The sequence below is a fragment of the Phyllobates terribilis genome, unplaced genomic scaffold (genome assembly GCF_046119375.1).
Source record: "Phyllobates terribilis strain yellow unplaced genomic scaffold, ASM4611937v1 Scaffold_3__8_contigs__length_932513732, whole genome shotgun sequence".
Classification (NCBI taxonomy): Eukaryota; Metazoa; Chordata; class Amphibia; order Anura; family Dendrobatidae; genus Phyllobates; species Phyllobates terribilis.
In genome coordinates this window covers 438547423-438562550 of record NW_027362763.1, presented here as the reverse complement: position 1 = coordinate 438562550, position 15128 = coordinate 438547423, and the positions used below count along the sequence as shown (strand labels likewise).

Sequence of the window (15128 nt, the reverse complement as noted above, 5' to 3'; positions counted from 1 at the left end):
GGCTCAACAGTGCCACCAGTTCAAACCATTAATCATCACAATTACACTTACAACCTCCCCCACCCCCAAAAAGTAGGAAACCTGGAGACAGAGGAGCGGTGTGCTCCTGAAGCACTATCATGAGACAACCCTGTTAAATATGTAGTAAATCTTGTGTAACATATTTTCTGATGAACTTTAGCCATTTGTTGCAAAGACATTCATGCATGATCTTCAATGAGTTTATAGATGGAAATGTCATTGTTTACTTCAATTACTTCTTTATTATTGCACCTGTAATATATATCGATCTAAAAATCATAGAAGAAAATTATGGCTATTGATCGCTATCCAATTATCCTGAAGCTGCTAACATTGTCTATTCTACAGGGTGGGCCATTTATTTGGATACACCTAACTAAATGGGAATGGTTGGTGATATCAACTTCCTGTTTGTGGCACATTAGTATATGGGAGGGAGAAAACTTTTCCAGATGGGTGATGACCATGGCGGCCATTTTGAAGCTGGCCATTTTGGATCCAACTTTATTTTTTTCAATGGGAAGAGGTTCATGTGATACATCAAACTTATTGAGAATTTCATAAGAAAAACAATGGTGTGCTTGGTTTTAACGTAACTTTATTCTTTCATGAGTTTTTTACAAGTTTATGACCACTTATAAAATGTGTTCAAAGTGCTGTCCATTGTGCTGGATTGTCAATGCAACCCTCTTCTCCCACACACTGATAGCAACGCCGCAGAAGAAATGCTAGCACAGGCTTCCAGTATCCGTTGTTTCAGATGCTGCACATCTCGTATTTTCACAGGATAGACAATTGCCTTCAGATGACCCCAAAGTTAAAAGTCCAAGGGGGTCAGATCGGGAGACCTTGGTGGCCATTCAACTGGCCCACGACGACCAACCCACTTTCCAGGAAACTGTTCATGTAGGAATGCTCGGACCTGACACCCATAATGTGGTGGTGCACCATCTTGTTGGAAAAACTCAGGGAACGTGCCATCTTCAGTGCATAAAGAGGGCAACACATCATCATGTAGCAATTTCAGATATCCAGTGACCTCGAGGTTTCCATTGATGAAGAATGGCCCCACTATCTTTGTACCCCATATACCACACCATACCATTAAGATACGAGATGTGCAGCATCTGAAACAACGGATACTGGAAGCCTGTGCTAGCATGTCTTCTGCGGTGTTGCTATCAGAGTCTCAAGAGTGGGAGAAGAGAGTTGCATTGACAATCCAACACAATGGGCAACACTTTAAACACATTTTGTAAGTGGTCATAAACTTGAAAAAAACTCATGAAAGAATAAAGTTACGTTAAAATCAAGCACACCATTGTTTTTCTTATGAAATTCTCAATAAGTTTGATGTGTCACATGACCCTCTTCCCATTGAAAAAAAAAAAGTTGGATCCAAAATGGCCAACTTCAAAATGGCCGCCATGGTCACCACCCATCTGGAAAAGTTTTCCCCCTCCCATATACTAATGTGCCACAAACAGGAAGTTGATATAACCAACCATTCCCATTTAATTTAGGTGCATCCATATAAATGGCCCACCCTGTAGTATACTAAGAACATGACCGTTATGTGTATGGTAGTTTTATCAAAGGACATGGTAATGGATGAATGTCTAAAAGTTCTTCTAAAATGAGGATATCAAAATGTATAAAAATCCCAAAAATGGTAGCAGCACTCTAAGATCAGATGGTGAGTAAACAGATTTGAATCAGTCCATACATATCAAACTGTATAGAGACAGTAAGTGGACATTTATATCACTGGCAGCCAGCCTATATAGAAGTTGGTATTATTTTTTCTTGGGCTTCGCTATAAGGTTAACCACTATATATAGTGATTCAATGAAGTTGTTCCCAGATAATTGGCATACTCCAATAAATCTAATACTCCAAATGGCCATAAAATGTTTGTTTCTGTTGTGTTGTTGTGCTATTTTCATGTATAATAAATATTTGGTCTGTCAATGTATCACAAGAGATTAATCTGAAAGCCTGCGATTTTTGGCTTAATTAGAATTCATTTGCTTAATTGTCAGTATAATCCCATCAATTCCTGTTTGCGCTAACTCCAACAATGCTGTCTTCTGCTGTTTGCACTTTAATTTACATTTCGATTATAGTTTATGAGCATAATAAGGCCTTGTTTGAATATTCATTAGTATCTGCATTTTATTGTACTTTATGAAAAAGGTGCTTTATTTTAGTTTAATGAAATAATTAAAGTCACACTGTGAGAGACTGATCAAATGTAGGGTTTTATGTGATGGATGATAGCAAATGTGCTTATTTTTATCATCCTGCTTTTCTCCAGCTCCGTCTCAAGTAAGTGGGGTAATGAAGGACAGAGTGTTGCAGCGTGCTGTCGATCTATCCTGGCAGGAACCCGAACATCCCAATGGAGTCATCACCGAATATGAAATCAAGTATTACGAGAAAGTAAGAGCTGTTAACACAGGAAATTGCTAATGTTCATAATTTGCAATAAAGCCATAATAAACAAAATTAGTTTTAGTGAATGTCTACTACATGTTATACGTTGCTTTTGTGTGTCTGTTTTGGCTTATGTTTCCGAATCAGACTTTCAAATGTGTTTCAAATCAACGGCCTCGCTTTTAATCCAGCCATTTCCCAGCGCACATTTATTTACCCATTTCTTAAATAGGTTTTCTGGGTCGACATTAATATAACGTAATCATTCTATAATGAACGTGTATACAAATTTTTCACATGCTTTACATTTTGATTTTTTTTTTTGATTTTAACATCTCTCCATTCCGGTTGTGAATGGAAAATGTCCAATTCTGTTCTCGTCCAAATCACACCCTGCATCTCTTACAGTCCAACTGGAGAGGTCTCTGCAAATAAAAAATGATGCTGCCATTGACATGAAGCACAAATCCAATGTTAGGAGATGAAATTGAATTTTTTTTTAATAATTTATAAAAAGAAAACTAGTTTGAAATCTGGTCATCTTCAGCGAATTCTCTCTTATTGTGACCTCAAAATGGGGAACAAATCCTGGATAAAAATCACTATTGGCTCATCCTACACTGCACATAGAGGTCTACACTCAGCGTTTACCAACCCCTGAGCTAAATATATAGCTTCATTGCTATTCAGTTACATTCCTACTAATGCTTTCTTTTTGTCAACTCGAGTTTATTAGTTTTAAAGAGCAAGCATTATTTTATATAATATTTTTTTGCATTAGGCTAATTTATTCTGAGCAGATCCTAAGACCCACACCGATCACTCAAAAGATCTGTTAGAAGTGTCGCATTCAGGAGACACAAGTACGCAGCTCCTACCTGAAAGCTTACACACATCAGAGTACGGATGACGTAGCGAGCCTTTGACTTTCTACTGTATCTGTACTCCGCTGTGTGTGCTCTGAGAGGCTCTGTACTCCGCTGTGTATGTGCCCTCAGAGGCTTTGTGCTCCGGACTCCTGAGCTGTGCACTCTAAGAGGTCTGTTGACCAATCATGGGGGTCTCAGTCCCCAGACCCCACTGATCTGCTCAAAATAAAAAATATACACAAGTTTACTTCCTCTTTAACCATATAGGGGAGCCTATGCACATTGGACAAAGCTCAAATAAAATGGCTGATTTAAACCTTGACAAGCGAATGTTCATAGATGTTCAATAAACCACTCAGGTTTGTTGGACTTTTTTTGTTGTTCGTCAAGACTGGCTTCAGCATCAGCAGAAAATGTACAATATTGGCCATTCTAGTCTGTGCTTCTAATGACAAGCAATCGTTTCATATAATGTGAATGTGGGGTTTAAAGAAATAGTGGACCATCGTCAAGTTGCCTGTTCACATAGTGTAATTATGTCTGTAGTTTTTCCTAGATAAACATTGGTAGATAAGCTGGTGATATAATCTGTATAGTCGCAACCCAACTCGTTAGAGGCATAAGGGTCAGGCATATTGGATTTCAACATGCCCAATCTTTGTATTTTCATGAGATAAGAAGTACCATGCCTGGCCACACATTGTCTTAATGCTTTCTACCAGAGAAAATGTGTATAGCTTATGGGTCTCCATAGGATTTGCCATGTGTAGAATAAATTTATTGGTAGTGTATTGATGATATTCCCTCTTAATGTATAATTACTAATTACTATAATTACCAATATGGCTTTATGAACACTGTCACATGGATAAATTCTAAAGCTATGTGTAAACTATAATAATTGTGATTCATTATTTACTAGACTTGCTTGGCTTATGATAAATATTTCAAATGTGGTTTTATAAACCGGCAGCAGCATAGTAATGTCTGTACTAGCTATCATAGGCGTATTCTTATGCTGCCAAGCTAGATACAGTTAACGTGATGTACTAGATATCAGTAGGTGCCCTGAGAGATAGAAGCCTCGAAATGATCATACATTTTACCTTTGATATAATCCAGCTCCTTCCAGGAATAGTAAATCATTCTCGTCATCCAGAGATTTTAGTAAAGCAGGGGCCAAATAACATTTTTGAACTTCTGCCACTTGGACAGACTTGCCCCAAACAATTAACTGAATGAACAGAAAAAACTTCCGCACTTCCATACTATTGGTGTGTTTGCTCATTCCGAAAAACATGCATGATCATTAGCTATTGTGTTCTTTATATCTATGTAGGAGTTATTAGCGCAGCAGTACTACGGTACTCTATATTCCAACACTGCATCATCCGTAGTCTCCTTAGTTTCTAATTAGCAGTGGCTTAATTTTAACATTTAATGATGTACTGGGGCATAAAAGCTATTACTATAGTGCTATCCCAAGCTCTCGTTATTAGACGTATCTCTGTATTAATCTCCTTCCTCTAACTTACCTGTCTTTTTCCATCCATTTCTTCTTATCTATTCTATTTACTTTAAATTACCGTAAATCTCATCCTACCTAGTCTCTTCAACCACTCTGATTAATGGAATATCTCCATCTTCTGTTAAGCCTGATCCCATCATATTTATCCTCTAGAAATCAGCTCTCAAACACAAACTTCTCAGAATACTTCTTCTCCTACCTCATAAGCCATATAAATTGTTCCAAGGCCTGGCTTCACTCCCAGCATGCTGCCTGCCATCTAGTGAAATCTGTTAAGATAGAGCTACTCATTACATGTTCTTGTAGAACCCTCTGGTTTCTTTGGCACCCGCTGTGTCCATCACAATGAAATTCATCACAATTACCTCAATATCACAACCCTGTTTCCTCCTTGAGTCATTTTTACTCAAGCCTCTTCATTTTTCTCAATCATGCCACCTTCACCCTCAAAGCCTCTCCTAACCATCAATCCATTGTTGTTTCCAAAATAAAGAAAAACTGCGTTGGACACGGCTTCTCTAAAGGATGTCCTGCTGTGAATCCAATAGAAAATTAAAATAAATCAAAGGCAAAGAAACATTGTCCAATGTCCCCGATCACATCACATCTCAGGTGCTTGAAATTCACCACTTATATGACTTGCCAATTAAACAAATTAGGTTCTTTAGAAAGATATAAACTATTTCTTTGGACAGAAATCTTCATCTTATCACCGGACTGTTATCCCATCTGTTACATCTCAGCCCTAATCAACAAATGCACTTTTGGTGCCATGAAGGACTTGCCTGATCTAGTTACACATTGCAGTTGTCTAATGCTTTTTAGATGTATTTCAAGCACATTAACGGTATACTTTGTTCTATCTTTTTGTAGGATCAAAAGGAACGCACATATTCTACACTGAAAACCAAATTAACATCTGTTTCAGTCAATAATCTTCGACCTGGAACAGTTTACGTGTTTCAGATTCGAGCTTTCACTGCCGCCGGTTATGGAATGTACAGTCCCAGGCTCGATGTCACTACCTTGGAGGAAGCTACTGGTAACGTTTTTACTTTTCTCTCGGCAAAAATATACTCGAGAAATGTCTTCTTCATTGTAATTGCTAATGAGTCGTTGTATAAATGTATTCTATTGTGTGATTATCAAAGCCTTGCATGTTGATCCAGTGCAATATCAAGACAATTCAAAGCCATTGTGCAATTAGATAGTTTGCAGTATGAAAGCATTAGCGATTATATATTTGTGCCTTTTATGCTAGTTTGTGCTTTGATTATATTTTATGTCTTCTTACAGCAACTGCCGTATCCAGTGAGCAGAATCCTGTCATAATAATTGCCGTTGTTGCCGTGGCAGGCACTATTATTTTGGTCTTCATGGTCTTTGGTTTTATCATCGGAAGAAGGTAATAATTGTGTATATTTTGGGAAACAAAATGCAGGACTTAATTCAGGACCTATAAAATATATGCTCATTTTGAGCAGCAGGCAGTTGCCACATCATTTCGAGCATACTTGTCACTTGTGTGTGCCCATTTGACCAGTAGTGGGGTGACTGCGTTAATACACACTGGCAGCAATGCTGAGCTAGCGGAAGAGACTGTTGGACCCTCCCCTTATTTTTTGTTAAAAAGATTCCTTGTCATGCGATATGGGCATACACTTCCAGAAACCATTGCAGGACATCAGGGCTGTCTAACCATATTTTCTGTTGATAGGACATACTAAGTTCCATCCTATTGTCTGTGTACCATTAGTTCTAAGGCTAAGGTACCGCAATATAGATATAAGCCAGGTCTTTACAGTAAAAGAAATAAATGCTCTATGACATTAAAAAAAAGGTAAATGAATTAAAATAAGTAAATACTCATTTATACAATATTTTATATAGTACATAACGTAATGTACACATACTTGTTATTGTCACATGTTAAAAAAATATATAGCATAATTTATCCATATTGGGGTCATCGTGGGCCGTAAATGACTCACGGGACTGAGGTTCCCTACCCATGGCGTATGCCATAAAAAATATATAAAAACTGTGGGGGAAAAGTTGTTTTTCTATATTTTTGCCTAATCCAGTTTCAGTAAACAGTCTCTGATACTATTACTTTTTGTTTTTAAAGGGTTTGTCTCTTTGGACATTTATGACATTTATGGCATATTGATAGTTTATGTCATAAGTGTCTTATACTGTAGATCCAGGTCCTTCCAATTTTCCAAGCTTCCATAGAAATGAATGGAGAGCATTGTACATGCATGGGCATCTCTTAATCCTAAAAGCACATGCCAAGGAGCCGTTGTCAAGACACATAGGACCTGCATCAATCAGACTTATGGCTTATTCTATCTATACAAAATAAAAGATCTAGATGGGAAGACCCCTTTAATCTATAATACATTTTATATTACACTTGTTTCTATTTGCAATATTTTGCCTTTGAGCTATTTTTCAGAAAATGTAACTTCGAGGTGACATAAATGTGAGAGGTTTTCCTGTCCCTGAGTCTAAAGCTGGAGTTTAGCTTAAGCTCTGACCAATCACATTCACTGTTCTTCTTGATTGCCTTTTTAATCATTGTTATGGATTGCTCAAAAGATGATTGAATCTCTTAAAAAATGATCGTTTTCATTGATGCTGTTAGCTAGATACAAATTGACACGTTTTAATAGTTTTTTGAAAAACTAGCAATAAACTTTCATGTTCTAGCAATAAGACAGTTTGATTCAAAAACATTATGGCTGCACTTCCTGTTGTCACTTTTCCAAAAAAAATGGCCGCTAAAAGATCGTATTGCTTTATATGTCTGTACTTTATATACTGTAGCATAAGAAAATGTATATAAAATTGTTTTGTTTTTTTGTAATTGTATATTTCACAGGCATTGTGGCTATAGCAAGGCTGACCAAGAAGGAGATGAAGAGCTATACTTTCATTGTAAGTGTTTCCTATATTTTGGATGATGTAATTAGTAATAATGGATTAGTAATGATGATGATGTTAAATTTGGGTAAATAAAGTCTGCCATACATATTAGATAGCTGTTCGACCGTCAGCCATCTCGTCCAACTTTCCCATATGTAGGAGTGCTTGTTCAGCCAAGTGCACCTGTGTTGTCAATGAGTGAACCATCGCCAGACGTGTTATCTTAGAGAGACAATACGATCGGCTGTCCGAAATGGGAGATGCCAAATAGATATTTTCCCCAACAATCAGTTGTCCGGGGCTCCCATTCTCAGTAGACTGTTGACCGAACTTGTTGATATCGACAAGTTTGGCCAACATTAGCCTAATGTGTATGGTAGGCTTAAAGTGAACCTTTCACCAGGTTTTTGCTACCCCATCTGAGAGCAGCATGATGTAGGGGCAGAGACCCTGATTACAGTGATGTATCACTTACTTTACTGGGTGCTGCAGTTTTGATTAAAATCTATTTTATCTATTTATTATGCTTGCTTATATAGCTCCAAAAATATTCCGCAGCACATTACATTAATCACTGTTTCCATTGGGCTCACGATCAGTTCCGCATCAGTATGTCTTTGGAGTGTGGGAGGAATCCGGAGTACGTGGTGGAAGCCCACGCAAACACGGGGAAAATGTACAAATCGCTTGCAGCGGTTGTTAGAAAAAAATGGTGGGATTTGAATCCAGGATTCCAGTGCTTCAAGGCTACAGTGCTAACCACTGAGCCAACATGCTGCTGCAGATCTGCCCGTTCTCTGAATACTGAGCTCTGTATAACCCTGCTCACTCCAATGATTGGCAGCTTTCTGTGTACACTGTGCATAGGCAGAAGGCTGCCAATCAGTGGTGTGGGTTTGATTGCACTACATGGCAGCAAATTTATTACTGTAGACCTTGAGTGATAATCTCAATTTTCTAAAAACTACACTAAGCCTAGTGAGTGACACATTGCTGTGATCAGGGTCTCTTCCTCTACATTGTGCTGCTCTTAGATTAGGTGGCAAAAAACTGGTGACCGATTCCCTTTATGACTTTTCGAGGTCACCCTCACCCTCTGAATCACAGATGAGCCTGCCTTAGTTTTGTCACATTGTTACAGTCACGCTCTTTTGAAGACCTCTCATGAGATTCAGTAATTTGAAGGTCAGCGGGCAAGTTGCTCTTTGCCCTTTGCTATTTGTCACATCCTCTTGTCAATCATCAAACCTACAGGGTGAAAGTGAAGCTTTTTATGCCGACCTTGTCACATATATGGAATTCTTTTGTTCTCTTCCAGTTGTGGCATGATTTTGTAAATCTACTAAACGTCAGGAAAAAATAGACTCATCACAACCTCCAATGTGTAAATTGTAGATTTGCAGAATATGCAAATGGCACTGTAACTATTGACATACAGCAGAATTGCTTGACTTTGGCCTAGTTCATTATTTCAGTTCCAACATGGTTTGCTGTTTTGACTCACAATTGAGAAACATCCCAGCAAGTTGAAGCAATTATAAATAAGAGCACAGACAATAGATGTGAACATCAATCTTCGCAGACAAAATGAGGACATGGAAATTAGATGAAGAACGCAATTCATTTTATATGTATGACAGAAATTAGAAACTGCTGATACAGTAGGCTACCAGCACCATGCTCATTTTTAATAGTGATTAGATCACTTTAATAATCTCTTTTTTTAATATTAAAAAAAAACTTCTTTTTTTTTATCAGCGGTTTACTTAGTGGAAACAATTAGTCAAATGCATAAATATGTCATTATTCTTGCGCTATGTTCACACATTCCATTTTTGCTGCTTTTTTTATGCAAATTAAAAGATGCTTTTTACAGTGCCAGCAAAAGCTATGAGATTTCAGTAATCTCCTGCACGTGATTGTTTTTTTTTCCTTGACTGATGTGGAAAAGTGCAGCAAGTCAATTCTGTCAGCGTTTTTGCAGCATTTTTTCACCCATAGAAAGCAATGAGTTAGTGCGAAAAGGCTGCAAAAGCGCAGTGTTTTTGGTGAAGAAAACGCAGGTACAGCAGGATTTATTTTTGTGATTTTGTAACTCATGACTTCAAGTACAGTTTAATTAAATAGTGATATGTGTTAAGCAAACAAGGCTCAACCAATTCAATGTCCTTCCAATGTGTTAAGAAAATAATGCCCTACCAATTCAATGCCCTACCAATGTGTTAAGAAAATAATGCCCTACCAATTCAATTCCCTTCCAATGCGTTAAGAAAATAATGCCCTACCAATGTGTTAAGAAAATAATGCCCTACTAACTGAATGCCCTACCAATGTATTAAGAAAATAATGCCCTACGAATTCAATGCCCTACCAATTCAACTTCCCCCTGCTGTTTTTACTTTTGCAATTGTTTATTTTTTTCATGAACTCATATAGCCTTAGTTTATGACTGCGCTTCATACACAAATCCATTTTTTTTGTTCAGAATAGTCACAATTTTTTTCAGACATTAAAATCTTTTTCCCCTAAATAATTTGATCAAATTGTATTTTGTTCCCAAAATGTTTAATGGTTTAGCATACATCTTGCATTGATGACCCGGCACCTTGTATTGTTTGTGTTTGCATGGTGGAAGTAAAGCTGAACTTTGGAATCCTGAAAGTCAGCAAAAAAAAAAAGCAGCAAAACCTGCGTTTTGGCTGCAGCTTTTTTTACTGCCAAGAAAACATGTTTTAGCTGTAGAAAAAAACGCAGCAAAAAAGCAACGTGTGAACATAGCCTTGCAGTTCAGTTCAATAAACTGATCTATATAAAAGCTTCTCATATACAGGCAGATTTGTAGCAGATTTCATTCTATGCTTTGTTAAGAGTGAAATCTGTTGCAAAAATCTGAAGCATAATTTTTGGATTTAAAATCTGCACAGTGGATCAATTTGTGTAGATATTTTATACTGCAGGTAATATATGCATCCAGTACTGAAATGCACTGTGAGTATTCCTCCAGAAAATGCGCAGCATATCTGCTCTGTGTGAACATACCCTAAATGAGATGTCTCCTCATTACAACCCCCTTTTTTCAGCTGATCATGTTGGGCAAGTTTTAAATATCCTTGGTGTTATTGCTGGCTATAAATTTCTGCTGCTGCAGCCAACTCAGGAACGATAAAAGGAATTTTACTAGCGGTTCTCTACACTGGCTCCTGGAAAGAGGCACCCCGTCACTCTTTGTAGTCCCACTGCTTCCCTCTTGACAACCCCTTTAATTCGTATGTTTGGCTTGCCTACGTATTATTTCAAAATAGAGAGAAAAGCGATAAGCGTCTGCCATACTCTACTCTGGGGAACGAGTATGGACAGGTAAATATCCACTTTGTCCGATCCCTTATTCTCCTGACAGCAGATGTCGTGGACTTCTCTGCCAGACATTAAGTCTGCCTTCAGAGATCTAATGTGCACGGACAGTTCAGGATAACATTATTGTTCTCCGATTACGTCTACACTTTTCTATCGCGCTGTCTTTAATTTGGAAGAGCTGGAGTGCAGCTATAATATCCAGCCTTGTGTTTCTATAATATCATTTCTTTGTAGCGTGCTCTGTTTTTACATTGGCGAGAAGCTCAGCTCTGAGCAAAATATTCTTGGAAAAGGCTACATTTTATTTTCTTTGCTGAACCTTCTTGTCAGCATGCATTGAAGGGAAGGCTTGTGATTAATTTAATCTGACTGCATCAGCAGCAACAAAACACAGTGGTCACCAGCTATTTACAGTTGGTCGTGTTTTATTGTTCTTTTGTAGAAAGCAAATATTCAGGAGTATGAATGCTTTTCTTATTGATTTGTTCCTCATGGAACTAAAGCATTAAACTTTGGTTAGCAAAGGCCGTACTGTACCTTAATTTTCTGAGCGCTTCAATCTTTCATTGAATCAAGCTCTTTAAATAAAAGAAAAAAAAAAACAATAGCCGTGTTTAGGAAAGCAACAGCAATTTACATTTTTATTTCCTTCTATGGTTTCCAACCAAGAATGCCTTGAGATCCCAGCCAACACTATTTCATGTTGGTATGCCAGAGTAGCTTTCTCCTGTCAAAATGTTTTATGACAGCTTGAATAAAGAACCATCAGAGGCCCGTTTGAGATGCACGAGGTTACTTGGAATCCAGGCCGCTTATCATAGAAAAAACAAGAGTGTGGCTCATTCTCCATCTGCCTGCCTGAAATCACTGTGTAGGAGGTTAACCTATTGTTTCCTGTGCCCTTTCTTGGCCATTCATGTTTATTTTCCATCCACGCGAACAGATAAGAAGTCTGCTAAGATAACATTAAAATAAATAACAGCATAACCGATTGCATTATGCAAATGAGAGCTAAAAGATAAATTAATTGCATACCTCCTATTCAAAGTGCGGCTCCATATTGTCAGAAAATTCTGATTCATTCAAATGAGAGCTCAGAAATAGACGTCTCTCTAGGAAACATTAATTTATGCAGTAATCTTTGTTGTATATAATCTTTCCTCACCATTGCACTCACCGTGGAAATGTTTTGATTCAATAAGATTGAATAGTAAAATAAAAAGAAAATCGATCACTGGGTTTTGATTCTTTTAAGTTGCATTATTAGCATTGTGCTATGATCTCTTTCAGGTATAAGACTGTGTGCCCACGATGCATTTTCCAAGCGTTTATGCTGCAGAATTTCCGCAGTGTAAACGCTTGGGAAACGCTTGGTAAAACTTTCCCCATGGTCTCCAATGCAATTCCGCACTTTCAGTGCCCATGCTGCGGATTTTTCCGCAGCGTTTATGCTGCGCTCAAAAATATGCAGTATGTCCATTAATTTTGCGGACACGTAGCGTAATCGCCTCCATTGACTTGCAATCCTCCTTTTTTTGTGGGTTTTCATCATGGACATTTATAGCATACCCACATATTTGAAGTCAGAGAACACCCGTTCCTTATCAGTTGGGCGCCAAAGACAGGGCCCACATTTTTCAAACATTTCTGATATATTCTTTGAATATGCTGTTAAATTTCTGTTTAAAGGTCTGTAGGATCACCCCTCCTAAGCCGTCTATATTGGCATGCAGCTAGTAGGAAGCTGAATAAAATTATACCTTGATATCTGTGATCTCATGTCTTATTCCAGAGAAATCCACGTTTTTCTTATATGTAAATAAGCTGTTCCAGGCTATGGGCCGAACGCTGAACTGTCTGAGAATCTGCCTTCAGAACATATTTAAAATGAAAGGTGTTACCAGTGTGAGACATGTAATTAACACAGAGCATTAGAACTGAACTTTGTCTTATAACAAACATGTTAGAAGCTGCAGCTCTCACAGCTCTGCCATATTGTAACCCTGTCTGCCTATGAGATGGAAGCTGAAGCTGAGATGAACCTACAGATGTGTCAGTTATATTCACACACAGCTCTGCAATGAGATCAGGAGAGCAGAGAGCGGCCATTACATATCACATTGGTAACTCCCCACTTCATGTAAGATATGTTCTGGAAGTAGATTCTCATACAGATCAGTGTTCGGCCCATAGCCTGGAACAGCTCATTTACATATAAGAAAAACATGGATTTCTATGGTATAAGACATCAGATTGCAGATATCAAGGTATCATTTTATTCAGCATCCTATGACCTACCTGCCCATATAGACGGCTTAGGAGGGTTGATCCTACTGTCAGATTCCCTTTAAGGACTGTTTCCCTACCGTGCTGTGTGAAACAGAACCTCACTGCATCAAAAAAACTTCTGAGACAGCCAAACTGAGCTAGAAAAAAACCCTGAGATGAAAACTGTTAACAGAACCTGTCAGTAGATACATGCTAACCCAACCATGACAGCATGAAATGACAGGCATGTAGTGTTTCAGAGAAAACACAGTTTTAAAAATGAGTCAGCTTTTGGGGGGATTGCCCACTTGGTATCTCCTCTCTTGTTTCTCCATGCCATGTATTGATTGATAGGTTTGTACACTAACTTGGAAAGACCCATCAATCAAGCAAAGCTGGTCAGGGAAAAGCCAAAGAAGGCCTTTCCAGTGGACACTTTTCCAAGATGCTGCTGGTGGTTGGGGAGACAAAAATCTTCTATAGGGTTTCATTTACATAGGCTCATTAATTTTGTAGAATAACCTACAGTCTTGATTGTAAGACTTGTGTTGTTTGTACCCTCTTAAGGTCCATTTACACTGAAAAAATAGCGTCAAGGAGCGCTCATGGGAAAGCTCATTTCACTATAATTGTGGAGTCTAAACAGGCTGCTGATCACCTGACAAATGAGCAAAATGCTCATTTGTCAGGTGAAATGATCCTTTGTGCTGCGCAAAAAAACATGGTTCTCGGCAGCGCATTGTCCTGTGTAAATAAGACTCGCACTGATGATGGCAATGGCAGCCTATCTATTATAGATCATTCAGTGCACACCTGAAGCTGGGTCATCCTGTATGAACAGGCTATTAAACGGCCTTTCAGCACATACATGTTTAGATCTCTGATTTTATAATGAATGACTTTGATAAATGTTCCTGCTGCAAGTTAAACAATAGTTTATTTGATTTAAATTCATTACAATAGCAAATGCAATGTAAATGTCAGGCCTCATGTTATTAAAACTTTCCTCCTTTAAAGATCGTTGGATGATATAAATCAGTGTAGAATGGTGGTGGTACAACTTGGGTTACCCAATGAATAGCATAATACTTTATACGTCTAACATTTAGTTTTGGAAATCTTGCTCGCTATGCAAGTGTATACAAGTAACTGCTCATTTTGGCGTTCTATCTAGTGACACTGAAGGGACAGCTCTAGCTATGTGAACAATGCTTTTCTTCATCATCGTTCTGCTTTCTGACATCATTACAGTTAAATTTCCAGGCACCAAAACTTACATTGACCCTGAAACATATGAAGATCCGAATAGAGCTGTCCATCAATTTGCCAAGGAGTTGGATGCATCTTGTATCAAAATCGAGCGTGTGATTGGTTCAGGTAAGACAATGGTGGCTTCTTTAGTGAACCTTTCCATTTAGCCATTGAATTGAATCACAGACGTGATATGACAGGAAAGCAATGATAACGTATATGTTGAACCTTTTTGTTTTGCTGTATTTCTAAAAACATGGTTGGTTTGTCTGAGAATGAATAAGCTGAAAAGACAAAATGTTGTTTTTCTTGTAAAGAGGCTGTTATGCAGCGACCACGCAGAGAGCAATTCATTGCAATTGATTGCATAGCCTTTAGTTTAAATGCTATGCTTCACCTTAATTTTTTACTTATTCAAATACAGAATTGCGGAAACATTTTGTTTCATATGTTTGGTTTTCTGATTATATTTT

General features: G+C 38.0%; 1 protein-coding gene across 7 annotated transcripts in view; it reads left to right on the top strand.

The window, feature by feature from the left end:
- Positions 1-15128, top strand: part of EPHA7 (EPH receptor A7) — a 236980-nt gene that overhangs the window by 182214 nt on the left and 39638 nt on the right. For 2 of the 7 annotated variants that reach the window (XM_073675721.1, XM_073675717.1), the window contains exons 6-10: positions 2339-2463; positions 5728-5896; positions 6151-6259; positions 7730-7794; positions 14656-14781. In XM_073675721.1, the coding sequence (XP_073531822.1) occupies positions 2339-2463; positions 5728-5896; positions 6151-6259; positions 7730-7794; positions 14656-14781 (594 nt within the window). The remainder of the gene's footprint in view (positions 1-2338; positions 2464-5727; positions 5897-6150; positions 6260-7729; positions 7795-14655; positions 14782-15128) is intronic. The other 5 variants (XM_073675723.1, XM_073675720.1, XM_073675722.1 and 2 more) reach the window with 3 other exon arrangements.